Source organism: Cygnus olor, chromosome 3 (genome assembly GCF_009769625.2).
Source record: "Cygnus olor isolate bCygOlo1 chromosome 3, bCygOlo1.pri.v2, whole genome shotgun sequence".
Lineage (NCBI taxonomy): Eukaryota > Metazoa > Chordata > Aves > Anseriformes > Anatidae > Cygnus > Cygnus olor.
This window is the reverse complement of record NC_049171.1, coordinates 97,300,209-97,327,642: the sequence shown is the minus strand read 5'-3', so window position 1 is coordinate 97,327,642 and position 27,434 is coordinate 97,300,209. Positions and strand designations below refer to the sequence as shown.

Genomic DNA, 27,434 nt, shown 5'->3' with positions numbered 1-27,434 from the left:
CGATGGAAGGAGTGGCCATACATCAGTTTCTGACATTTAGACTGGGAGATTAAAAAAAAAAAGGGGGGGGGGATGCTTTTCTCACCCTTTGCAAATAGTAGCAACCTGCTAATGATTTTGCTGGAGGGACATTTCATAACTGGAGACCGGTATGTGACCTACAGAACATCCCTTGGGAGAATGGCTGTACCAGAGGCCATGCAAGCCCCTGAGCTGAGCAGACTCCCTGCGCTGAGAGAAATTCTTGTTACGGGGGTTTGAATTTCTCCAGGTTCTTAGTCTCTGTGTTGCATTGTGAAAACGAGGAGCCGGTTGGTGCTTCACTTTTCCTGTGGGTCTTCAACAGTCTCCTTAATCAGTATAACAGTGTTAGTTTTAGTTATTCTAGCCGTCATGCCCAAGGAAAAAAAAAAGTCTTGATGCTATCCTTTCAAGACTGTTCATCTCTGTTTTCCCTAGTGGATTCTGACATTTAACTGATATAAATCATTGTAGGGCCATTAGAACAGAGTTTCCACTGGTGTAAATTGCTGCTCTTCTGTTAAGGGCTCGTAGACTGGTTTACAGGCCCTGAGGGGCTTTGCCAGCAACATCAGCAGAATAATGTAGTGCACATCAGGTGGGGATTTGGGACAGTGCATGCTGATCGCTGTTTTGTGAACTGCCTGTAGAGAAAAAGATAACCTCTTATTAAAAGAAGAAAAAAAAAAGCCGCATTCAAGGAGTCTTGAAAGCAGAAAGGCCTTATCTTATATATTCTCTGCCGTGTGCAATATTCCCTTGTGGGCCAACTCCCTTTCTCTTGTTCTTGCTGGTTTAAATTTTACTTGCCTCTCACCCTGTTTTACACGCCATATTACTTCGCTGTTGGATTAAGTCAGCTGCAGGGCTGAGCTGCTGAAGTTACAAGTGGCCAGACTGGGTTGGTATCCATGTGTTACTCTGACTTTGCTAAAGGTAATTCCCTTGGAACTATGAGACTGCAGTCAGTGGGTGGCTGTGGCTGCTGTGAGATTTTTGCCGGAGAACGCGCTCAAAAAAATTTTCAGGGATTAAATGATGCCCACTGTCAGCAGTGGCTGTAAAATGAGATAAAGACTATGAATTACAACTTTCCTGTGTTGGTGTTTTCCATATGTGATTTTAAACATGAGGAAATATAATCCTGGCTTTGTTGCAGTCTCCATAGTAAAGGCAGACTGGGGCAGGTTAAAATTCACTGTTTTTTCTGCCTGTTATTTTGTGTTAAAAGAAACATCACCAAAACCACTGAAGATGTCATGGAGGAACTAACTTGACAAGTTCGTTTATTTCTAAGAGTGACATTATGACTGTGAAAGAGACATTGAATTGATTTGCAGTGGACACAGGGTCTGGACCTGATGAAGTAAAAAGTAGTGTAGACAGGGTGTTGAGACTTCTGGGTCTTTGGGTAACTTTGGGACTGTCCCAACACTTAGCTCTTGATAGATTAGTAGTGAAGCCATTTTTGTCTTCTTTAAGGTGTTCCTATAATGTAAGATTAATTATAACATATGAAGCTAGAGTTGATCAATATTTTTGACAAGAAAATACCCATTTAAAAAGAAGTCTGATTTTTTCTCTATTTTGAAACAACTTTGAGTTTTGCAAATTTACCTCAATTCTCATATAAAATTTAAAGGAATGTTTTTAAGCCTATTTCAGAATTCTTGGGTTTATTACAATTTGGAACATTACTGTATTTTCCATTCACATTTTTAAAATATAATTGAAATTCCAGTTTCTTCTTTGTACTGTTCAGAATATTTTTTTCCATAAAAAATCTTTGAATTCATTAACTATTAATCAATACAACTATTAACAACTACAATTAATACAAGAGGAACTTAGGTATGAATAACCACATTCTACAGATGGAATAAGAAAGAAAAAACATTAATGTCTTTGTTCAAGGCCATGGAATTGAGAGTCTCAATATGAGAATAGCTGAAATTTTTTATCTCAAGTGCTGTACTGAAGGAGAGTGCAGCATCTCATATTCAGACGTGAGCAGAATCCAACAAATGAAGAAACAAGTACCTGCAGAGAAATTTCCATTGGTACCCAAATGAAAGAAAAGTTATAAATGTTTCTCCTTTTTTTTTTCTATACGATGAGCTGATTATACAGTTAAATAGAAATTACTTTCACAACCTGCATAGAACTTCAAGAAAATATTCCATTGATTGATGAGTCAACGTAATGCTAGGCTTAATCTTTCTCCTGTTGAAACAATACAACATGCTGTAATATAGTTTGAGTAAGAAAAGAATACATTGGTCTAAAATTTACACAGCTCTTAAAACGTGGTATTAATATCTTTTGAATTCGAATAATAACATTTGTCAGTGATCCGTTACAGTAATTAGTATTATTCCTCACGTAAGGAAATACCACCTACTTTGGGGGATAATGTTATCTTTTTGTGTTCAGACATCAGTCAGTTGATTTAATAAAAAACAGGCTTAAATAAAATTCCACAATTTTTGCCAAGAACAATGCAATCTAAGTCCTCAAATTCCAAAGGCAAGTTGAAGTATTTTTTGCAATGTCAGCTTGAGCAATTTTATATTGCGGTTTTCAGCCATAATACTATAAGATATAATTTATATTGGAAAAAAATTGACATTACATGTGACACCGTTGTGAAATTTCATGGTAGGAGTGGAATCCAGTCATGTCAATACTATATAAATCTCCAGAACAGCAGTTTTTACTACCAACTCCCTGTATGTATTTGAATCAAACACTGATCAATTGTTTGCTGATACCAGACTGAGAACCATATATTATTCTTATGAAATGGGACCGGCACTGTTTAACACCTGTGTCGGTGACATGGACAGTGTGACTGAGTGCACCCTCAGCAAGTTTGCCTATGACACTGAGCTGTGTGGTGCGGTCGACACGCTGGAGGGAAGGGATGCCATCCAGAGGGACCTGGCCAGGCCTGGGAGATGGGGCTGTATTGAACCTCATGAGGTTCAGCAAGGCCAAGTGCAAGGTCCTGCACCTGGGTCAGGGCAATCCCAAGCACAAATACAGGCTGGGCAGAGAATGGATTGAGAGCAGCCCTGAGGAGAAAGGCCTGGGGGCGTTGATTGATGAGAAGCTCGACATGAGAAGGTGTTATGTGCTTGCATCCCAGAAAGGCAACTGTGTCCTGGGCTGCATCAAAAGCAGTGTGGCCAGCAGGTCAAGGGAGGTGATTCTCCCCATCATGAGATACCACCTGGAGTCCTGCATTCAGCTCTGGGGCCTTCATCACAAGATGGGCATGGACCTGTTGGAGCAGGTCCAGAGGAGAGCCATGAAGATGACCAAGGGGCTGGAGCACTTCTACTGTGAAGACAGGCTGAGGGAATTGGGGTTGTTCAGCCTGGAGAAGAGAAGGCTCTGGGGAGACCTTACAGCGGCCTTCCAGTACCTAAAGGGGGCCCGCAGGAAAGCTGGGGAGGAGTGATAGGACAAGGGGTAATGACTTTAAACTAAATGAGGCTAGATTTAGATCTGGTATAAGGAAGAAATTATTCATTCAGAGGGCGGTGAGGCACTGGCACAGGCTGCCCAAAGAAGCTGTGGATGCCCCATCCCTGGAGGTGCTCAAGGCCAGGCTGGATGGGGCTTTGGGCAGCCTGGTGTGGTGGGAGGTGTCCCTGCACATGGCAGGGTGGGGGTGGAATTAAATGGTCTTTAAGGTCCCTTCCAGCCCAAATCATTCTGTGGTTCTTATTACATGAGGTAGAGAAGAAATAAATGCATAGTGAAAGATCATCAGGAAAGATGTATTCAATAAAAGTGATCTACTATTCACTTAAGTGCATGAAAAAGAGTAAAGCTAGCATTTAGGCAAAGATGACATAGAGCTTTCAAACAACAAAATTTATGGTGATAAAAAAGTCACAGGAAAAACACAATACAGAAGTAATCAAAGAAAATTAAGCTATTTAGTGCTAAGTGAGCATGATGCAGCTTGAAAGTAAACAGTGAGTTGTAAGAGAGGAAGAAATGAATGTGTTGCTTGTCAGATTTTTGGCAAATGTGAGACAGTACTTTTGCAATAGATTAATTTAAAACCTTATTAGTGAAATAATCTCTCATGCTAATACAAATTGGCTATCTAGGAATTACTGAAGTAGCTTTACTGAAAAGCATGCAAATTGCCTTGATTTGTTTTACCATTTTTTTGCAATAAAGGGCAAGGTAATAAATTATCATGATATTAATAGTTTTATTGAATAATCAGGGGTCCATAAAGAATTTTGGTTGAATTTTGCAAACTGGAAAATATTATTTTTAAAGTCTCCTAAACTGCAAACAGCTATGTAATTTGAAGTCTTTGAAACTGCATAATTCATCTCTCCTATTTGTGCCTGTCTTATTAGGCAATACTGTAACCGTTTTGGATGCAAGTCTATTGATAAATCTGGTAATGAATTAATATTTTTTATGTGGCTAATTAGAGCTAAAGCAGCCATAACCTACTTTTCTTTGTAATGTCTATAACAAAGCAGCTATATATCAGAGTATGAGCCAGGCATTGCAGAAATGTTGGTATAGTGTGGTTCTTGGATGTGCTGACAGAAGATGGGAAGGGATAAACTCCTAAAAAGCCAACCTCCATGCTACTAATGAAGTGCCTCCTTTATGCGACTGTCGTGAGGGGTAGGCTGCCTTTTTCTTCTAAACCCTGTTTTCCAAACTGTGTTGGTTTTATATGTGTAGGCACATACACCCCCTCTGTATAGGTTCTGCTTGTGGCTGTTAAGATACCAGTTAGCTCTTCTGCACTACTAATGTTCAAATTAGTCTTTTTGCTATGTCATGGATAAGTAAGGGTGTGATTACGTTTCAAGGCTACTTCCTAGCTTTGAAAAGCACGACGTGATTTATCATGCTGTTAAAGACAGAATAGTAGTCTACATAAGCTGTTCAATCTATATAAAGCTAAAAGAATTAAAACACTGAATTACATTTTCAGTGATAATCTATGGTGATAGTCTTTGTCCAAGAAGGAGAGCTAATTGAATTTATTAGATTCTGAATTATTTCAAAAAGCTGCTGTTCCAGTGATACTTAGGCTACACATAAAGGGAAGCATGTTTCAGAGATAGGGATCAGTTTCGTTTTTTCCCCAGTTCAGCAAGCTTTTATTGATCTGAGGCAGAAAGTCAGATGAGATGGCAAAGGATATTTATCTGAGTAGCTAAATGGTTGCTGTATAGTCTATTTCATATTAGGGATTGGATTAGAATTTAAGATGGAGTGGTACTAGATGCCAGTAACACTAAATGTTATTTGGGTGTTTTGCCTATTTGAGGTAAGTAAAAAGCTTCTGGAACTGGCTGGTTCTTTGAAGCAGAGGCATTGAGGGAAGAAGATAGGTGTCTGTTAGGGGTAAATTTTTGATTTGGTAGTGCGGAAAGTGGGATGGAGAATAGCACTTTGAAGCTTTAGATTACTTACATGTTATCTTTATCCATGTTCTTCCTCTTAAAGTCAGTGCTTTTAAAAAGTGCTTGCTTCCTGGATATGCTGTTTTCTGGTGAGGCAAGGATGGACGTAGATTTATAAATGAAAAATCAACCTTTTCATCTCTTCCCACACCCTGTGCTCGTATGCATGAATTACTGTTGTTTCTCCCTGGAATCTAACCAAGCTGGGAAATGTCTGACTGAAATAAGCATTGTGAGTTTAGAGATCTGCCTTCTTCAGTACTGAGAACCACAGCAGTAACCAGAGAGTTTAGGTATTGATTTTTACCTGTGTGCATAATGTTATCTCATCTGTTGGCTGTTAAATATGGCAGTCTGTAGGAAAGGTCATGTTTTCAGAACCTGATTAAGAAAATCAGAAGAGGCAAATAACAAAAATGAGAAGTCCTAATAACAACCTGATAAGAAAGTGTTGCTTTCCGTGTCTCGTGTCTCATGTATGCTAGTGATAAATTTGGTTCATTGTCTCCTTTTCTGGATAAATAATTTATTTTTTTGTTCTGTTTCATTCCTTTAGTGGTTAGCTTTTAGTCTCCTTCATCTCCCTTTAATTGAGGTAAAATCAGAGCTTCAGCTGTTATAAGTGAGAAGAAAGTGCTGGAAAACCTAGAGCAGATTTGTGTCAATATTAAATATTTTTATTTTTAAAAATAGATAGTAGGTAGGAAATAAATTATACTTCCTTTGAGCCTAGAAAAAAATCGTAATGGTTGGGTTAAGTCCATTTTCTTTCTGTATATGTGGAAAGTAAATAATGGCCTAAAAAGTGAATATTATACTGTCATGCAGATTGAATCTTACTGATGTCCTAGCTTTAGTACAACTCTAGGAGGGGGGATGAAAGTTGCAATTTACTTCTTCCCAAAAGTTGTTCATTCTATGTCCTGTTTGTTTGGAAGGGAAAATGAATAATTTTTCACTTTTTTTTTTTGTCTGTAGATCATTTTTATTGCTGTTCTTTAAACTGTATTTTTTTTTCTAGGTGCAATTCTATTACACAGTAAATTTTGGATTGAATTTCATTTTGCTTAGCAAATGAGCAGCAGTAACTTCTTTTTATTTGTACAGCATCTAGCACTGTATTTTCCACTGTTGCTGTTCATAGGCACTGTAATGACACAAGAAACAAATAATTACTCTGCTACAGCCCTTATGTTTTCACAAACCTTCACAAAGTAATTAATCACAGGGTCTCATCTCTTCAACTCTTTTCATGGATGTGGAAGTAATGGTATAAATCTTCTGTTGTCTGATGCAAAGCTAAAAACAAAACATTGATATCCTGGATCCTGTGCTTTGAGAGAAAATTACGTCTGAGAGATCAGTGCAAGACATGGGGTGCACTGACAATAGATCATGTCTTGCAGAAAACAGGGAGATACAGAAGGAAATCTATGTGTAAATATGCACAGTATCTAGTGAGTAAGTCAGATTTACAACAAGTTATGCATGGAAATTTAGTTCTGGCGGTATTTCATGGATAAACTTCTGAAGCATTTTCTTTTAATATAAAATGTGGGTTCTGCTTTCCTCCAGTACTAAGGAAAACTGATCTGTTTTTCTGTTGGTTTTGAAGTGTAGTTCTATTCTGCAAAGACTGCATAGGAGGAGAGGAAAGGGGAGGGAGTGGTTGTATTTATTATTTTAAGCACTTTTGACGGGTTTGCTCAGTCAGAGAACACAGAGTTATTTCTTCTGGCTGTCAGTGCTTTGAGCTTGCCGTTTGGTTTGGAGGGGACTTGCTACAGATTCTTCAATTTTCATGCATCAGCCATCACTAGCAATGAAAGTAAAACTACCAGCATATTAAATATCTGAATAAATGTCAGCAACTCGTTGTGGTTTAACCCCAGTAAGCAGCTAAGTACCGCTCAGTCGCTTGCTCACGCTCCCTCCAGTGGGGTGGGGGGAGAGAATGAAAAAGGGCAAAAGTTAGAAACTCATGGGTTGAGTTAAAGACCATTTAATAATTTAAAAATAGAAAAAGCAGTTGCTTGTTACGAGCTGACCAATGCCAAGCATGTCCCTGAGCAGCAGCCACCTTGGAAAATTCCTCTTCAGTTTTCTTGCTGAGCACGGCACCATGTGGTGTGGTATGGTATATCCCTTTGGTCAGCAGGGATCAGCTGTCCTGGCTTTGTCCCCTCCCAGCTTCTTTTGCACACCCAGCCTCCTTGCTGGTGGGGCAGAGGGAGGAGTAGAAAAGAGCTTGATGCTGTGTAAGCGCTGTTCAGCAACTACTAAAACTTTTATCTGGTATCAACATTGTTTTTGTCACAAATCCAAAATGTAGCACCATACTAAAGAAAATTAACTCTATCCCAGTCAAATCCAGTACACAACTATATGTAGGTATCATCTGCAGAGTATTTAGTTTCATTCGGTTATTTCAAACAATTTGATATATAAGCTTATGTGAAATTCAGCATTTGATGCCTTATTTGTGTTAGTGCTGCACACTAGTTTCCCCTGTAACAAAAATATATTAAAAATGTACTGGTTTTCTGCCTTGGCCACAGAACAGATTTCTTAGCTTTTACATACCCCCACGAGGAGGGATCTGTTGGGTAGAGTATGAACAGCTGGAACCATGTATGTGAAAATCTGGCCCAGGTAGGACTTTGTGGGATATTATTTAATCTTGTCCTTTCCTAGGGTGACACACAGAAATGCCTTCAGGTGATCCTTTACAGCAGAGCATCTGAGGGTGCCTCTTTGGGCAGTCTGAGACCTGTGGTACAATTTCTAGCTCTTTATGAACCAAGGTTTCCTTTGGACAGAAGTAGCTCTGAGCATCTCTTAGTCTGCAACTCAAAGGCTGTAGCAGGAGCAGAGCTAAGAGGGTGGGATGTGCATCAAGGGGAGTAAATTGAGTTCAGGCTCTTCTTTTGTGTGACATCGTGGAGCCATCTGTATGATAAAAGCATAAAAATAATCTGCACTGATAGGAGCATTAAAATGGACAGTAATCAAAAAGCACGGTTCTATTTTGGAAAGTGGCAATCTAAAAATGCCAGTTTTGAATCCAGCAGATCTATTCCTGGGAGTATTAAAATATTACTTGCTAAATTTAGTGACAAAAAATACTGTTTTAAAGTCTTGGGGAAAGATCTGATTTTTTTTTTCTGCTATATAATCTATGAAATAGGCTATTATGTTTCCATTGTTTATACCCATTTAAAATTCCGTCACTTAGGAATTTTTAAGAGAACTGTATAAATAATTACTTCCCTGGGCATTTCTTCATCTTGATATTGATCTATTTAGAATAGACAAAACCTTTCTTCCCTGAGGAAATCAAATAGAAAATACTGTTAATGCTGAGATTAAAATTGTGATTTCTTTTTTTGCTTTTGCTGAACTTTTAGAATCTTATTGGCAATGCAGTTGCATGAAATATTGTGATTGATTTAAATATTAAATGCATCCTTTGAATGCAACCAAATCAAGCATTTATTTTCTGTAAATAAGCAAGTTCTTTTTGTACAAAAAACTTAATTCTCTCTACCTCTGGTCAGAACTTGGTAGAATGTCTTTCTCCCAAGTGATACAGCTCTATCACATTTGAAATGTTTTACAAAATTCCTTTTTGCATATTTCACAAGGGAAATTAGGGTAAGAGTACAGCGATCTCCAAATAATCTGTTCTGAAGCTCTGAAAGCAAAGTAGCTTGCTTTGAACTTTTTCATCTAATTTCAAACATTGTATTCATATTTTTTATCTAGTTTCAGCTCCCTTTCTGTGATTTTTTTCCCCTAGTATTTCTAATCCTTATTTTCAAACTAATTCGATTAAGAATTAACCAAATTCCAAGAATTCCAAGTCCTTCCAGAATCACCGTTTTTCTTTGGTAGGACTTTAAATGACAAGCAACTTTTTTTTAACCTTTTTTTTCTTTTCTTTTTTTTTCTTTTTTTAATCCAGCAATAAACTTTATAGGACAAGTTTTGCATCATCATTCTTGGGCAAAAATAAAACCAGTACTTAGAATGCTGGGTTATAATTTTTTCTTGCCATTGCCTGAGACTGTGTGATTAAAGAGTTTGGCTTTGAGACTAAAGCTTAAGGTAGGTCATTACTGGATACTTCTCAAAATGTAGTACAATACAGTTTTCCAGTTAAAGTTTATAAAGGGGCAAGGGAGAAATGGGTTTTGGTCTTGAGGAAAAAGGCTGGAAGGCTGTGCGATAGTATCAGAATGCAGCTATTTAGACTGTAGAGACTATGCATGCTCATCACTCAGGGACTTGCATGTCTGGTTTCTAAAATATGGTTATCACTTTATAATTTGTTGTTGTTAAGTCTTTTCCCCCTCTTTCCCTCTCCATAGTGAGTCTTCAGAAGTACCTACGTTCCCTCCCCTGGAGGGAAATTGCTAATGTGTTCCCAGGTAACAAATTATATCTGTCTCTGAAAATGAGTCAATGTAATCATGACAAATTCATGAAATAAAGAGGAAATACATTGCTGCAGTCCCAGGGAACATGAGTCAATATGCTTTATGTAATTATTTAATAAAACATCTCTTCTAGTGCATTGAACCAGCCTGAGATACCAAAGCAGTTGTATTTATGCAGGAATAAACAAACTTCCAGTAAAAGCTGGTGACCAGAAGCATGCAATTATACATTTCCAGAAATACTCATTAAACCAGTCTGCTTAAATTTTAATCAGACTTCTATGTATGAAAACCATCTTGATAAGGGGGGGGAGAGGGAGGGCAGGAAAAAAAAAAACGCAAAAGGTTTTTATGAAAGGCTGTTCAGATATTTTGGTTTCCGAAATGGCTTTGAATTTTTGTTTTTATTTAACTACTTGAGCTTGGGAGTACAAATCTGTCTGAAAGTTAACAATGTAAAATCCTACATGCTGGCTTAATTCTGTTTTATGGGAGCTGTATTAGTATCAGCACAGAAATACTACATTGATAGCAAAGCTGTCAAAAATAAAATAATGGGGGGATTAGACAGTGAGATATTTGAAATACTTAATCTTTGTGTAGTCCGTCTGAGAAATGTCGTAAGACTGAATAGTGAGTGAATGCTTACATGAAAGTAAAGTCATAGGAAATGCACTTACACTGAAAAATTACAAATCACCAGGTACTTCCAGCATTTTTTGTCCGCCTTTATTTATCTTGCTAATGTCTGAGCTAAATACTGCAAACTGTGTTATATCTGAGAAATGAGAGCACACGCGCTGCCCTGGATCATAAAGAGAATTGATGGGAAAGTCAGAAATAGCTATAAGAGGTTAATGAATCCAGATGCTGGAATGAATTCAGTAGGTGTCTTATTATGTTCCTCTCAAACATTAGATTTGTATAATTTAATGGTCAGTAACTTCCATATGTATTTTCAGTCAGCCTAAAGTAGCATCAGGATACTCAGGGACAGTTCACTTGCACAACTGGGCATGCAATAAATAGGCTATCGTTTGGAGCCTTTACAAAAGTATTTGTAGACCTATTCAAAGCATCTGAGAGTGGAGGTCAGAGAGCAACCCACAAAATGTTAGTGCATGAAGACAAGAAGGCATGTATCCGTCCCTTAAAAGGGTCATTAAGCTGTTCATGCTTCACAATCTTTTTGTCTGATGGACACCTACTTGTGATAGATCACCTTGTGTCTTTGCAAACTGCAGTTATGAATATTGTTGCTTTAATATTTGATTCTAATGGCCACTGTGCTTTATCCTTCTAGGGCATCAGTAGCCTCTTCAGTTCACTTAAAGTGGTCAGACTACTTCGACTCGGTCGTGTAGCTCGGAAATTGGACCACTACATTGAATATGGAGCAGCAGTCTTGGTTCTGCTGGTGTGCGTGTTTGGTCTTGCGGCACACTGGCTGGCCTGCATTTGGTACAGCATAGGAGACTATGAAGTTATTGATGAGGATACAAACACGATCCGAACTGAGAGCTGGCTCTATCAGCTGGGAATGTCGATAGGAACACCTTACCGCTTTAACACATCAGGCTTTGGAAAATGGGAAGGCGGTCCAAGCAAGGACTCCGTCTACATCTCCTCATTGTATTTTACGATGACCAGCCTCACCAGTGTTGGTTTTGGTAACATCGCTCCAACTACAGATGGGGAGAAGATCTTTGCTGTTGCTATGATGATGATTGGCTGTAAGTATTAGAGATTCTCTCTCTCACGCAACATCTGATAGCCATGTGCCATGAATTCTGAGTATCGTAAGAACATCTAGAATCATGCTGAACATTATTGTGCAGTTAAAACCAAAATATTTTGGGTGGCAATATAGTTATCACGCTTTCTTACTGGTTAGTTTTAAAATCACAGATGGGAACATTGCTGTGACTAGCAAAAAATCTGTCATTTTGGAAGCAATATTCTGTCAATATCCTTTCAATATTCTCTTGTAAGTAAAATAGAAAATGTACAAAGCCTGAGGTATTAAAAATTAATAGAGTGAGCATAGACAACCCTTGTGCCTTGCTTTGGTATAAGCTGGGGGAGTTTGAGGAGCATCTCACAAGAAGGAGACAATAGTAGCTCTCTGGAGGCCATCAGCTCCACTGAGGGCTGAGAATACATCAGATCCTGAAGCAAATAAGATAATACGGGCCTTGGGCACCTCTCCTGGCTCATATTTCCTTGTTGCAAGGGGATTCGCATTGCCAAGCTGTCCAGCTTTTGGACATGTGTCACTTCAGTGCAAGATCTTACTCAAAGTGCCTGGAGAACTGCTTGCAGTTAAGAACTGTACTTTGGCCACCCTTAAACTCGGTCCTGCTTTTCTGCATAAGGGTGGGATTTGGACCAAAATAAGGAGGAAAAAAAATTCACACGTGGAAGAGCATGACATTGTTATGCAGAGAGAGAGAGAAACTGCTGTACAGTGATAGTACGTTTAGAGGGGGAAAAAAAGTTAGTCCTTGCTAAGCAGAAGATTAAAACCCAATATATAATGAAACTCAATTAGCACCACAGTGCCTGTTATATCAACGTGCAGCTTTGATTCTGATGTATGTGTCATTTTACAGCAGTACTGAAATCGTGCACTGAAATATGCATGCAATGTTGAGCAGGCTGAAGGCCATCAGTAGAAAGACAAGCATTCTTGATTGAGAAGGGATTGGGAATTGTTAGTTATAAAAATTGTTAATTTAATTCTCCTAGCTTTTTGCACTGCTTAAAGTCCCATTATTGTATTAAAACACAGTGGTAGCAGAAGTGGAATTTATATAAAAGTTGGAGGCAATTATGCAATTTCCTCATGACAATGAGTTAGACAATGTAGCAGTGGAGTGCAAAACAGGCTTCCATACATATTTCTTGATGAAGGTACCTTTTTAATAGGAAATATCCTGACCTTTGGCTTATTGTTCATTATGTTATGCTCATGATACTAGCTAGACAAGAATAGCTAGTACTCTTCAGTATTATTATTCAGTACTGTGAGTACTGGATAGACCTAACCTTTATAAAATCAAGAATGTATGTGGGGATATTTTGGAGTTGTCCCTCTTCCAAACTCTTCATTTCAAAGTGTGGTGGAAACAAACTGAATTTATGCAAGGTGAAAATTGATAGATATCTGCTCTGAATTCTAAAATGAACTTTAGTTTCAGTAAGTTTTTTTTTAAAAATAGTGTTCTGGCAATTTTAAATGTCATGAACACAATAATATTTGACAGAAACAATTTTGTTTGTATTTGATTGGATTTCTGGAACCTTAAATATCTATCCCTATAAACGTCTCTATATCTGAGCATCTTTATCTTGTGAACAACTACTTGGAAACCATTAGGAGTGTTCACAAGATGTGTTTGTAGGAATGGCAACTAGGTCATCCAGTCTTTCAGTTTACCTCTCTGGACCTTGCAGGTTCTTGATTGCTTTTGACATGCTGATGGTTTGAGCTGTGGTCAGCTAAACAGATTTGTTTAGCTTGCAGCTATTTGGAGCTTAATTGCTGATAAGGTTTCTTCCACTGTAAAATTTCATGTTAAAGTAACACTATTTTGTCTTTAGAATCAAGCTCTCAAACATTCATCTGAACTTGAACTAGGGTAGCTTTATAAGAATTTTATCTGAACCTAAAAGATACGTAGCAAATGTATTGGGGGACAGATGTGGGGAAGGGAAAAGGTGTGTCCTGGCTAGAACTTCTGTACGTCACTTAGGAAAATCTGTATTTGTACCTGGCCAAGTAGAATGTTTGCTAGGAGCTGAGCTTGTAACTCATATCACAGTTGGTGGCTGCATGTTCCTGTTATGCTCCCCAATTTGCCTGTGTCAGATCACATAGATTTGCACATGGGGTGGATAGCATCTGTGGATGTCCAAAGCATCAGAAAGAAGCTACTGTCTACTAGTAAAAGTTCAGGGTATGTGATATCTCTTTAATACTTTACCATTGTCACTGCAATTAATTTAGGATGTATTTAGTGATGCAGATCTCAAAAACATGAAACATTACAGATTTTGGGGTGTGCTTATACAAATCAGACATACATGTGCTGGACAGAAAGTCTTTTGCAAGTAAACTTCAAAATAAATTAAAATTAAGTTGGCAAACAGCTGAAAACTTCATATTATTTATTAATAAATGTGACTATACAATAAATTGTATGTTTGGGGTGAAAAATGTTGAAAGCAAATACTTTAATAAGCTTCCTACCCAGGTTGGTTTGTATCACAAGCTTTCTGACTTTGACAGAAAATAGATTTAAAAGAGGTTAGGCAAATGTGTTGAGGTAATCTTCCTGACACTTCAGATCTAGTTGTCTTAGGAACTCAAAGGGCAGAAGCCTTGAAAACCAGAGGACTATACCACAGATGTCTATAGATTTATATATTTTCTGAAGATGCAGTCTTTAGATCCTGCAATTTGCTGAATATCTTTAAACTATGTACATGAAAACTGAAGTGTCCTTGGTGTGATAATTAGACCTATGGCCTGTAGTGGAAAAGAAGAAAGCCATTTTCACTAACAAATAAGCACAAAAGTGTAGGATTACATTGAAAGTCCTCTTTTGCACAGTTGCATCAATTTAGTAGTTTTCTTCTCTTTCCCACAAATGTAAGAGCATCCAGGTGCACACTAACACTCAAAACTATGCTCGAGTGGTGTGTCTTCTCATCTTTCAGTAGCACAGGGAATGCCATTTTTCTTCCGTGAAGGTAGAGAAAGCCAAGCGGTTTGGCTATCTAAAACTCCAGTTGAAGATAGGTGGGATTTGCAGTCCAACTTCAAATTCATTACTCCATTAACTTCTCCCCTGCTAGAGGTTTTCTTTAAGAAGTGTGCAAATTTGTCTTGTGTTTGGAATGGCTAGGTATAGGCAAAAATACATACCTGTGTATTTAAATAGTCCAGTGAAATATGTGCCAGTCAGTTTACAACCTTTTGTGTATGAAATGGAAACACTGCTGGCACTTCTTCTTTGAGGGCGTTATCATTTTTGTGTAGTTGAATAAGCCAATAGGTTAACAACATTGTTTTTGAGATCCCCAAACTGTCACTATAGTGTCATCAAAAATGGATATTTGGGGACAAGTGTATAACAACCAGCATTAATACTTCGAATTAATTCCAGCAAAATTTTACTTTAAATAGGCTGGAAATATTTGATAGGAGGGATTTTTTTTCCCCTCGGGCCAATTAGCCTCCCAACTGTGAATGAATAGTACAACTTCCATTAGTCTGATGGGGACAAATGTAGCTGATGAGAAAGGAAGTGAGAAAATTTCCTTCTGTTTGTGGGTTTTATCCTCTGCGCTTTTAGAGGGGCAATAAGAACTGTGCTGACAAACTAGCAGCTTGTCTTGTGAAATTTTGATCCACTTTTTTTCTAAAAGAAACTGAATTTTATTGAAACAGAGGCGGTGATCAACACGTGAAGATGTCTGTGACCTCCACCTTCTTTGCATGGGCTGGCAGCTGACACGCAGAGAGTCGAAGCACCGGTGCCGCATCCGTGCGTGCTGATCGCCTGCCTCCCGCTGGCAGCTGGCCCAGGGGCTTCAGGAGCATGGAGCTTGCTCCTTCCTTGAGGTGCTCTCCCTGCCTCCAGCCGGGTTGTAGCACTGCATTTGCACCCTGCTTCTCACTTGTGGTGTGGAGGGTCTTTACTTCAGTTTGCTGTGGTAGGGGCATTGTAGAACTGCTTACCTGCAGCATGGATGCTGGCATCGGGTGGAGAGAAGTCAAGAATTTACTTTTAGAAGTGTGAACTCTTCTGACTCAGTGAACATAGAAATAAATTATTATTACTATAATCAAGGGGCTGGAGCACCTCTCCTATGAAGACAGGCTGAGGGAGTTGCGGTTGTTCAGCCTGGAGAAGTGAAGGCTCTGGGGAGACCTTACAGCGGCCTTCCTGTGCCTAAAGGGGGCCTGCAGGAAAGCTGGGGAGGGACTCTGTGTCAGGGGGTGGAGTGACAGGACAAGGCATAATGGCTTTTAACTAAATGAGGGAAGATTTAGATGAGATACAAGAAAGAAATTCTTTGCTGTGAGGGGACTGAGGCATTGGACCAGGTTGCCCAGAGAAGCTGTGGATGCCCCATCCCTGGAGGTGTTCAAGGCCAGGCTGGATGGGGCTTTGGGCAGCCTGGTCTGGTGGGAGGTGTCCCTGCCCGTGGCAGGGTTGGAACTGGGTGGGCTTTAAGGTCCCTTCCAACACAAACCGCTCTGTGATTCTATACATAAATGTGCATACTTACGTAGCATGTGTATACACATGCAGCCCAACAGAGAGAGTATCTATTATGATGTTTAAAAGAAGAAAAGGAGCGTTTTTTTTTTTTTCTCCACATGGATATTTCTAAAATGATTTTTAATAGAGTGGATTTAATTGCACAAAGTTCATGTACCTCTGGGGAAGGCCTGGCATGGTGTGTGTTGCTCAGAGGAGCATTGCCAGGTCGTGCATTTTTGCAGGCTGTCTCAACCTTGTTTCTAGCAAACTTGGCTTTTGGTTTGGTTTCGTTTGGTTTGACTGAGTATCTTGAATAGTTTCTGAGGAGGAAGGTTGTGTGTAGCAGCGATACTGTTTCCTTTGGTTTTGGACTGTTGTCTGCTGAGCCTCTCAGTTTTCAGGAGAGGAGTTACTGTGTAAATAAACAAGGGATTTCAGGATGTGTGTTGCTGTCTCCTGCAGTGGAAAACTGACTGAAAGGCTCCTGGTACAGTCAGTACAGGACTATGGTGAAATCAAACCCAAGACATTTGTGTCAGAAGGGCTCAGAATATTACAAGTATTAGAAAGCATAAGCAATTTATAACTAGTGCTCCCTCCATGTGTGTTTAGTGTGCTTATGCAAAGAGTGCTGGAATTCATTCTGTTATGCTCAGCCGCTGATAGATCTCCTGCTCACTGCTTACTCCTGCAAAGCTGATCCCGAGGCAGAAATACAGTTGTGTAACGTTAACTTTCTGTAGGTACATTTACCATTGGTAATAGCACTTTGCTATAAATATTAAATAGGTAACTTCCATTTTCCTTTTTACGCAGTCTTTTGTTATGGTAACTAATAAATCCAGGTAACTTTAATTAACTTCACTTACGTATCTCTGTATTTTATCCTGGACCAGTGGGAATTTTGGCTGAACGAGCGCAAATGTTGGCCGAGTAAAAAGTTTAGGGTATGTGATCGTATGGAAGGAAGGGTGGGTGTAAGTCTCACTAGCAGCACATAGAAACTGGAAGGGCTGGTTGAGGTGAAACAGCTGCGTGTGGGCATTGAGCCTGTAGGACCGCCTGCTTTGGTTGGTTTTACACCTGGGACGAAGCAGAAGAACCTTGGTGTGCCTTGGTCGCAGCAGCCCTGGTCTCTGCTTGGGAGCCAGAGCTGGAGGTGGTCTTGTCTTCTGAAATGCAGGGTCCTGCTGACCTTGTGGTGGCTGCAGGTGTCAGGGAAAAGGTGTTTTATTCGTTATTTCAACATGGGTAGGTGCAAACCCTGGAGTTGCGAGGCACTGCAGTGTGCTCATCACGTAGCCCTGGGGATGTATGGTCCATTGGTCAGCCCCACCAAAGCGAGATGTGGGTAGGTGAAAAATGCTCTCGATTCTTGACCTCAAGTAATGCACATCTGCTTGAGAAGAACAAATTATTTTAAGATAGATGTGAAGTATCATTTGTCTGCTCTTGAGGATTTCTGTTCTGTGGATGCTTGCTGCTTCTGATAGGCAGCAATTCATATTGCTATGTAGCTGTTTTCCTGCACATAAGGTAAATTATAGTTTTGTAAAACAGGCTCTGTCTCCACATCTGACAGTGAACTGACCTGCATGGTTTTGCCTCTAGTTATTTATTGAGTGTATGCATGACTACATATATATATAGTCATAGGAATGCCATTACTGGAAGTAAAAGCAATTGGCTCCTCAGCTTCAATGTAGATGAATCAAAACATACTTGCTTATCCCTTTTCACAGATGAGCACTAAATTTGAGCACTAAATTTCCAATTAATAGGTTATATATCTACAGACAGATCTTTCAGAGAGGCTGATGCCACATAAAAACAAGTTTAAAACCACTTTCTGTGGCTGTGAAAAGACATATTTTCCATTTTTAATATTTTGGGGAAAAAAATGTTAATGCAATTTTTAGTTTCTCCCCTGTGGAGACATATACCCCAAAATAACAGTTCTCATATATTTTGTTCAGTGAAGCTGTCAGGTTGGGTTGTGTATTGTTTATTTTTTCTAAGCAATAGCAAAAATGCGAGGACTTTCATTTGCAGTTTTCATATCTGGGCACTGTGTCAGCAATCACCTTGCTCTGCAGGTAGAGTAAGGATGAACAGTTCTAAAAATGCTTTGCATTTTCTACTTATAACATAATATTGATGGATGTTTGCCTATCTGGATTTTGAGCAACTGAGCAAAATCTATCATACTTGTTTTGGAAGCCTCTCACTAATGTTTTTGGTTGCCCTGAAAGGTCCCAAACTTTTAGTACCATTTTAAGGTAAATTATCCTCGGGAAGTAGGAACCCCCTGGAACTGCAGAGCTTGACTCATCCAAAGGAGGCAGTTCACTGAGGAAAAGACGCATGTTTGAGTGCTAAACTTGATCACAATTTTCACTGTGAGCACTCTAATTAGTCCAGGTAGTGAGAGGGATGATGGAAAAAAGAACAAAAGCAGGAGTTAAAAGGTCAGACTGAAGCACATGCATGCTTACGTACTGTAATAAGTTTTCAACCACTGAGATCATTAACCAAAACAGAGCAGACACCAAAAATACTCATCTTCATTGATCTTGTGCAAAACTAGCATCATGCAATCCCTGCTGCACTTCAGCAGTTGTCTCTGTTTAAGGTAGATGCACATCCCAGGTCTGTGAATAGCTTCTTTCTCATTACACAAAAGGGAGAAAAAAAAAAAAAAGAAATGAGGATAGCATTAAGTACATTTGAAAGCATAATCAAGTAGTCTTACTTACAGTGGTCTTGCTGAAAGGAACAGCAATCTGCCCTAGCAATGCGAACATCCCTGTGAACTATGAGAAGATGGTGGTGGTTTGTATGCTGACACAGGTCAGTGTTGCTCTTTCACAGCGTCACAGGGGAGTAGTGTGCTTTGGTGACCCCCAGCAGGAGAGGAAGTGTTCAGAGGCACTTGTGAAAGAGGATAGCCAGAAACAGATGAAAAATGGACTGTTGTTATCAAAATACCTGAACAAGAAACAGGTGCACTGCAGCATCATGTTTGGTGATGGTACTGAGGCATGTGTTCCCCTTGTGATGCAGTTCCTCAGTTGTTAAACAAATGGCTGTGGCCATGCTGTGTGTACTTATTACCAGATTGTCTAATTGTAAGGGAAGCATGTGTAGCGCACACACTGAACGGTTCCTTGCGACTGTGCTGCTTGTGCTACTCCTCAGTAGTGATACTGCTTCAAAACTAGATGCGAGACTAGATCCTCAAAGCAGTTACCTTGATAAACTCCACCTCTTGTTCCAGAGTTTATCTGTATAATCTGGAGTAGGGAAGAGGCAAATTATATTGGCAGAGCTCTAGCAAAAGATAGCATGCAGTACTAGTAGCCTTTCAGGTGCTGGGGGCCAGGGGCATTGTGAAATTGGTTTGCTGGAGGTCAGTGACCAGCCACGTGCCAACCGCTGGCTCGGTCTGCTGAGGATATCACTCACGGGCTGAGCACAAAGGCCTTCCAACCCAAAGCATCTTCTGTATATGTGGTTATTGCAAGTGTGCTGTTTTGATTTGGACACATGCTGGGAAAGAAACAAGGAACCTTACACTGGAAAAATGGTCTCTGGGGTCTCTGTTCCTCATCACTAACCCTGGCGATGTGGCAAAGATCTTTTAGATGGCTCAGACTTCTTGCTAGCCACTGCGGTTGCAGTTGGCATGCTCCCTGTATGGCTGATAGCTTTGATTGCTTTTCATTCTCATCTGTCTTAGCTATGAGCAACAACAGTCAAATTACTAATTCCTATTTCCTCCCCCCTGCCCTTTTTAATAAGTAGGGGCAGTCTTTCCAGATCTATTCCTTCATCCCTCTCTGCTCTGCTTTATTGGTTGTTTGTTGAAGCTGCTCATGATATTTGAAGAGCTGGTGTGTTATTGGTGTAATTGCTAAGCAACTGTTCGGGATTTCTGAATGTTATTTTCCTTGGATGCTTTCTCCATTAGAAAGAACCACCAGATGTGTCGTGGATATGGTTTTCAGCTACATCAAGTTTCAGCAAATCTGGATAGAGTTTCTCTGAAGGAGGATTTGGCTGCCAGGGCAGAATTTGGCCTGGTTATCTAAATATGAAAATACCCCATTTTTTCCTGTTAAGAGTAAAGAAAGTTTAAAAAACAGAAATCAAATGAAAAGAAATGACTAAAAACCAACCAAACAAACCACTGAAACCCCAAACCCATTGTGATAACAAAAAGAAGTGGATAGATGACATCGTTGTAGGCTTTTTGGTCGTATAAACAATCCTTCAGCTGAGTCCTGAGCGACGCAGTTTTCAGCGGAGCGAATCGGTACCTCTCATCAGCAAGCATGGGACTGCACCAGCTCACAGAGGCATTCTCCAAACTGCCGATGAGCTAAAGCGTTTGTGTCTGGCCGGCACGGAGTTACATAATTGATATTCAGCACAGATAGGGCATGCTGGAGGGATGCGGTCAGTGCTGACAGACTTCACAGCACAGCAAACTCAAACCCAGAGCTGCGCCTCGTAAAAGTTGCCCCCTCGTAGGGTAAGGCATCAGAGGCCTGCGGACTTTTAAAGGATCGCTACTACTGCAACATAAAACACTGGTGGCAAAGCCAGCAAAAGGGCAGGCTCTAGGTGACACGTATGTAAATAGCTCACTCCTACAAAAATCATTGTCTCCAGGCTAAGATGGGCTGAAAGGTTTTTTCAGGTTCACAACGCCAGTGCTAATCCTGTAATAAATCTGTCTGAGCTAACGACCGTAGCTATATGAGCAGTGCCCCATTCATATGGGGTTAGTCATCTCCTCACCACAACATACTTCAGGGCAATATTTATAGAAGAAATAAAATGGTTTTTGTGAGTATATTAATTTGGTAGTACTTTGTTTCCTGGCCTGCTTTTAGGAAATATAAACTAACTCTGTGTGAGCTGTTATTTCATACGATGCAAAATTGAGTAAGCAATACTCTTTTTCTTGTTATTTGAAGTGTAAGATTAAAACTAGATGAAATTCTTGCTGTTGAACTCCCTGCAGAAGGCAATTTGCAAATGGCAATGGTAAGTTTGCCACGTCCATTCGTTTGGGGGGGGAAAAAATGTATCCAGAGGTGTAGCACAACATTCTGGATGAATTGTCCCATGATGTGTTGTCTTGCCTTAGTGACTTCAAAAATTTCAGCCTGTACTTCAGCCTGATGGATTTAGGGAATGTTCCTACCTCAGAATACACTAGAATTTAATTGCTAGAATATTCCCAGGAAATTTGACTCCCAATCACCGTCAGAATAATGCAAATCCAATCAGGATAATTTCTGAAGTGAGGTTTTTGTGAAAAACTGTAATTCACAAAGTTCTTACAATCTGTTGTCTCCTGCAGAGTTTAACCTGGATCCCCAAGCCACTGGAAATTTTTGAAAGGACTGTAAACGTAAATGGAGAAAAAAATGTTCCATTTGACAGGAAAGAAGATGAGAGCTGTAAAGTGTTAATCATTTGTTTGCTTTTTTGAAGTTGTGGATGAGAGCTCACACTACAGTAATGTTATAGATAATTGCTTTTCTCTCTGTCGTGGAGTGTTTCTAAATCTGTACCTTGAGTTATTTAATTGTAATGAGGAGAATGAGGAAAACAAATAGGTATCCCAGCTGTAGGTGTCTTTATCATCTGATGTCTTTCATATCACAGGCTTCTGTAAACTTATTAGTGCAGAATTTTGCTTTTCTTAGGCCATTTCTTATACCGCTTCCTATAAGTAGATTTAAAACACTGAAACCTGGTGGCTTTTTCAAACTTTTGTCAGCATGTGCAACCAATTTGTTTTGTGATTTTTTTGGATTGTGAAGGAACATCATTTACTCAAGTTCATGTTTGAGAGGGAAGAGCCTGAGGTGTCCAGAACGTGGACTGGAAGGGGTGAGGAGAGGGAAAGGAAGAAGGGCTTCAGACAGGGGGATAACATACAGGGGATAACATACAAGATGAGTTTTACGCTTAAATTACTGAGGCACTCTGAAAGAGTGCATTTCGTCTGGTCAGAATTTTATTTTGGATTCCCACCTGTAAAATTAGTTAAATACCATGCACAAAAAGTGTGACAGATTTTTGTTTCTTCTGCTGTCCCAGGAGAATTTTCTTAAGCAGCAGCTCTGTTTCTGAAGGATAGAAATCCTGAAAAAGGATTTGGTTTTGCATAAGAGTAATCTGTATTTCAAAGTCCATTCCTGTCTAAGAAAAATCCAATTAGACAGGCTTGGGAAAAAACAGCAAAATAGCGCACCTAGTCATATGACACATTGTGCCACTTTTCATCTTAAATGGAATATGACAGAAGATCTGAAGCATCTTCCAAGCACCTATCACCTCTGCATCATCTTCAAAAAGCATGTAGTTACTTTACTGCCTAATTGCTATTGGACTCAAAGGCTTGCTGTAGGTTACAAAATGTTGGAGTAGAGACAGCTCGCGTTGCTGTAATGTGTAAGTGGTTTACAGATCATGAGATGTCCCTAACTACTCAGATGAGCTATCCCATGACATCTTAAGACTGAATAAGGATTAGTTGTGCTTTCCAAATCAGTGAGTTTTAATTCATTTGGCTGGTTTTTGTATTTTAAAAAAGGATTTTTCCATTTTAAAGAAAGGATAAGTTATTTTCCATAGGATGTAGGTGCTGCAGTGGGTCATATGCAGTTTGTTTCTTGAAGCTCTGAAATGTTCTAGTGCTGAACTTGAGTTGCTATCTGAAGATATATCCTAACATAAGCAGCGGTCTGATGGAAGAAATTCTGATCTTCTGAGAAAATATTGTCTGCGTGTGAAAATGTCAATAACTTTTATCTATAGTACAGTAAGTCTTGCTGCAACTGGTGTGAAAAAAGTGCAAGGAGACAAGTAACTTATAGCTCCTCTTGCCTGGAAGGAAAATAGAAAATTTATTCTTCTAACTGAAGGGTTTCAACAGCCAGTAGGGTCTAAAGTCCTATGTGCCATAGTCTTTACCATAGGATGCCTTATGGTAAAGAATGAAACAGTTTAGATATTAAAACCTGACATCAGCATGAACTGGGAATGCTTTTTTCCTTTTTTCAAAATCAGACCAGTAACTGCACTGGGTGTTGTGGAAGTAGCTGCTTCTGGTCAGATAATGGGCAAACCTTGCCTGTTCCTGCCACTGCCTTGAGAAGTGATCGCAAGTGAGGGGGGTGATTCATGGTCATGGTTCACTAATTCTTCAGTGTTAACAGAAAGTTCCTGAGAGATTTTCACTACAAGATATGAGGGAGCTGGAGACTGGTAACATATCCGGAGTGCTCAAAGGCCAAATTGAAAGAGAGAAAATTGGACTTAAGATAAAGAACTACTTTCTTTGTAATTGAGGTTGAGTGAACTTTTTGTGATTTTTTTTTTCTGGTAAAATTAAGATTTACTGCAAAAACTTGGAAAGCAATGGAAGGGTTTTGGGTCATTTCTGGCACAAGAAGACCTTAAATAGTCTCAGAGGTTCTAGGCAGTGCATTTAAGGAATTATGATAACCCCAAGCTCACTTGTTATAACCGTATCACTTGTTGACAGTTTGTAGTCTTAGTACAATTTTTTTAAAACAATAAGTTGCATATTTACGGGGATTTTGAACCAACCCTATCTTAATTTTCCTTTTAAAAAAACTGTCAGCCCTCTCAGAGGGCAAAAGAGTGGAGTTCTACCTCCTAATGATCCGCTCTACTGTGGCACTTTGCATGCATGTTCCTGGACAGTGTGTCCAATGACTTTGTTAGTGAAAATAACACAGTATCTGCTGAGAACAGTTCACAGATGCACACCTTAAATCTAATGTGGCTGTTCTCCTGTTTCCAGTTCTTTCCAGTTTCTTCCTTCTACTTTTCTCTCACTTTCCCACACAAACCTTCACTTCTTGGCCTGTCACTGCTCTGAGGTTTGCCATCCTGTTTGTTTTTGCACGGGGAGAATTTACTAAGACACAAGGAACTGGAAAAGCTATTCAACTTGCCTTGTTCCTTCCCTGCTTTTAGGGAGGGAGGTTATCATAAACTATAATTCCTTGAACATCTTTACCCATTAATTCTGTTGGACCTTAAGCTTATCATTCAGCCTGGTGCATTTAAATGAAGGGGAAGAGGACAGGAAGGTGTTTTCCTGTAGTGTAAATATGCAAAGTAGGCTTATTTTCATGATTTACTTTTAATTGCCTTTGATTTGAATATTTTTGATTCTACTTATTTGTCCCCATAAAAGCCTTTCTTCACATGACTGGGAAAACAATAAAATGAATTTTATCTGGAACTAATTATGCCAAAACTAAAATTTCTTCCAAAACTAAAATTTCCAGGAACTGGCTTTCTCATGCTCTTTGCAAATAAGCTGACTACAGGTTAATAATGAGGTGATGGCAATAGAATGTGGGAGGGGAAAATGAACACTTTTCTGGAAGGGAGGCTTATTCCACATAAAGTTAGCAGCCTCCTGTGATAATCATAGAGGGATTACCAAACAGGCAAATTACTTTGAACAAATCGCTATGTCATTGTAGATATCACACTGACTGTGAGCAGCTAAAAGGAGAATATCTAGCTACATGACTTTCTTTGTTTCCTTATGCTATTCTGACCTGCTTGTTTTTCTTATTTTTCATTTTCAAACTTTTAAACTTGTTTTTCAGTGGATTTCCAAGAAACAGAATCTTGCATGGTAAACGCTTAAGATGGGTGTTTCTTTGTACTAGTTACTGACCTGTAGTCCAATTGATGAGCGATATTTCAGTTCTTCAGTCTCCTTGGCTGAAAGAGCATGGTTTGAAACATGATGCTTTGAAGCAGACAAAGACTTAGAAGGGCAATTTGATATGTTTATTTAGTTGGAGAAGAGAGTGTGCTAGGGCATGAGGTAAGTATAGTCAATTGACTGTTGATTTTATCAGGATTATTTTACTCTACAGAGTGTTGTGTTCACGATTATGCCAACATAAACCATATCACACTGCATGAGGGTGTAGTTCACATGTAGAATGGAATTCTCTTTGATTCAGCCATAGACTTCAATAATGCACAAGTCTGCAGGGAAGAGTAGTGTTTTGTGGGACCATTGTGTTTTATCACTGGGAAGTCAGACATGAAGAAAATGCTCTCAGCCATTACCAGTTTGGGTTAAAATGGAAAATATGATGCAGCAGGCAGCTCTAACAGAAAGGCATGACTGGCTGGTTCAGTACATGGACTACTGGCAGGCTTTCAAGGGTCCGCAGCACAGTTGAGCAGTTCAGTGGCCAGTGGTAAACCGGAGCAGATCGGACATACAGAAAAGCAGGGAAGATAAAGGAGCCTGAGTGCAGCCACACTTCTCCAGCAGTTTGCCTTGAGCTGAGAAGGACGCGATCTGCTGTGAGGCTGGTCCATCCCTCCTGCACAGAGGGAATGGTGATGGTAGGATGGCTCAGGAGCAGAACTAACTTTCTAGCCTTGTACACTTAGCAAACGTGTGTAAAGCACAGTTGGTGATATTATTAATACTGTCCTTGTAGAAGCAGTTAGTTATGGGGTTTCCATCCTTCCTTACAGCTGTTCTGTAAACCACATGATGGCTGTGATCTTTCTTCAGCAGAGATGTAGTGGGAGAGTGTCAGAAGTGGAGAGCACTGTGGAAGGACTCTGGGAAAGCACCTGACTGCTGCATGTGAAGGAGAAGTGCTGTCTTCTGTAAGCTGCTGACGTTGGCTCTTGACAGGTCTCTGTGCAATACGCTGAAGTCCCACTGACTGAATGAGACTTGGGGGGGGGGGGGGGGGGTGTCTGGGGACTGGGTTTGTAGTCCCATGCTTTGAGATAGCACAGGGGGTGGCTCGAGTTCAATAAAGTTTGGGTAAATGGACAGTGAAAGAAGCACCTTCCCAGAAGGAGGCAGTACAGTGGAGAAAAAGAAATAAATCTGAGATGGCTATTCGTGTGTGTGTGTGCTGCTAGCATTGCCTTCCTCCTGTAGTTGCTGTCTCTAACCTCATACTGCAGGAGAGTACTGCTTTCTACTTTTAAGAGGAAAGTATCTATTTTTTTACCATTTTCTATGCAGCAATGCACAAAAAGGTTGATAGATGGTAATGTTTGCCTGAGGCTGCACAGCCAAATTCCCTGCTGGTTGCTCACAGGAAAGTTTTGTCTTTCAATAGTTAGTTGCTACCGGCTGCACATTAGTACCTCTGTTTTAACAGCTCTGGAGGATTTTGCCATCAGTCTCTGGCTGCCTGGTGGACCATTTGCCTTCCCATAAAGGAAGCGGGACTTCTTTCCCAACAACCTGCTGCTTGAAATGCCCATTAATTAATGGGCATTTGAAATGCTATGGGATTGCATGGTTCTCACAGTTCAAAGGCTGTAGATTCAGCTCAACTGAAAAAAGAAAAAGAGTACTTGCTTTAGTTATAGCTGAAAAACAGCACGTTTCCTCCAGTCTGTGCGGAGCCTGTGTCCAGGGTATGTAGAGAAAGCAAGCTGCTCTTTTGTGTCCTGCTTCTGAATGATCAGGTGCTCCAGGAGAGAGGGCGGCATATAAATATGCCAAACTGAAGAAAATAATCAGCACACAACCCACAAAGCATGTTTACCCTAAGGAGCAAATTTTACTTTCACACAGGTTTCTTCCTCCACCAACTGCAGTGGTGCTTTTGCCTGAAATGTCCTGGGAGGAGTTTGGAAGGCGCTGGCCCTGCAGGAACTGCCAGAGTTTGTTTCCACTTTGAGAATTTTTGCAGTAAAGGAGGACAAAACATCTTTCATCGAAGGGCTGGATTTCTTCTGAGCTTGACTCAGAGTCTCTGCTTGTAAATGCTCTTACTGTTCCTCATATAATGCTATTGGGGCGGATTTTCAAATTATGTAAACACTTGAATGTTCAAACAAAAAAATGCCTGTTGACAGAATTGGACACTATTTCATGTGCTATCACCTCTTTTTTCTTTTACCCTTGGCAAGTCATTTTGACCACTGTTTTTGTGGGTGCCTGATAATTTGTGTGTTAACTTCTGGTTTTCCCCACTTGGTACGCTGCAAACCTCGCTTACGTTGTTAAGCTGATGACACACAATAGAGCTACGAGTACATAGCACCTTAAAAACTGAGAAACAAAACAATGAACCTGGTCTTAAGAATTTTAAATATCTTCTACTGGTGACCCATTGGAAACCCCTGACCTTGGAAGACAGGGAATGGGTATAATAGTATATGAATTGTCAAGTTAATGA

The 27,434-nt window shown here is 39.8% G+C and overlaps 1 protein-coding gene across 2 annotated transcripts in view; it reads left to right on the top strand.

Annotated features, from left to right (window-relative positions):
• Positions 1–27,434, top strand: part of KCNH1 (potassium voltage-gated channel subfamily H member 1) — a 185,413-nt gene that overhangs the window by 39,423 nt on the left and 118,556 nt on the right. For both annotated transcript variants that reach the window (XM_040554071.1, XM_040554072.1), the window contains exon 7: positions 11,220–11,649. In XM_040554071.1, the coding sequence (XP_040410005.1) occupies positions 11,220–11,649 (430 nt within the window). The remainder of the gene's footprint in view (positions 1–11,219; positions 11,650–27,434) is intronic.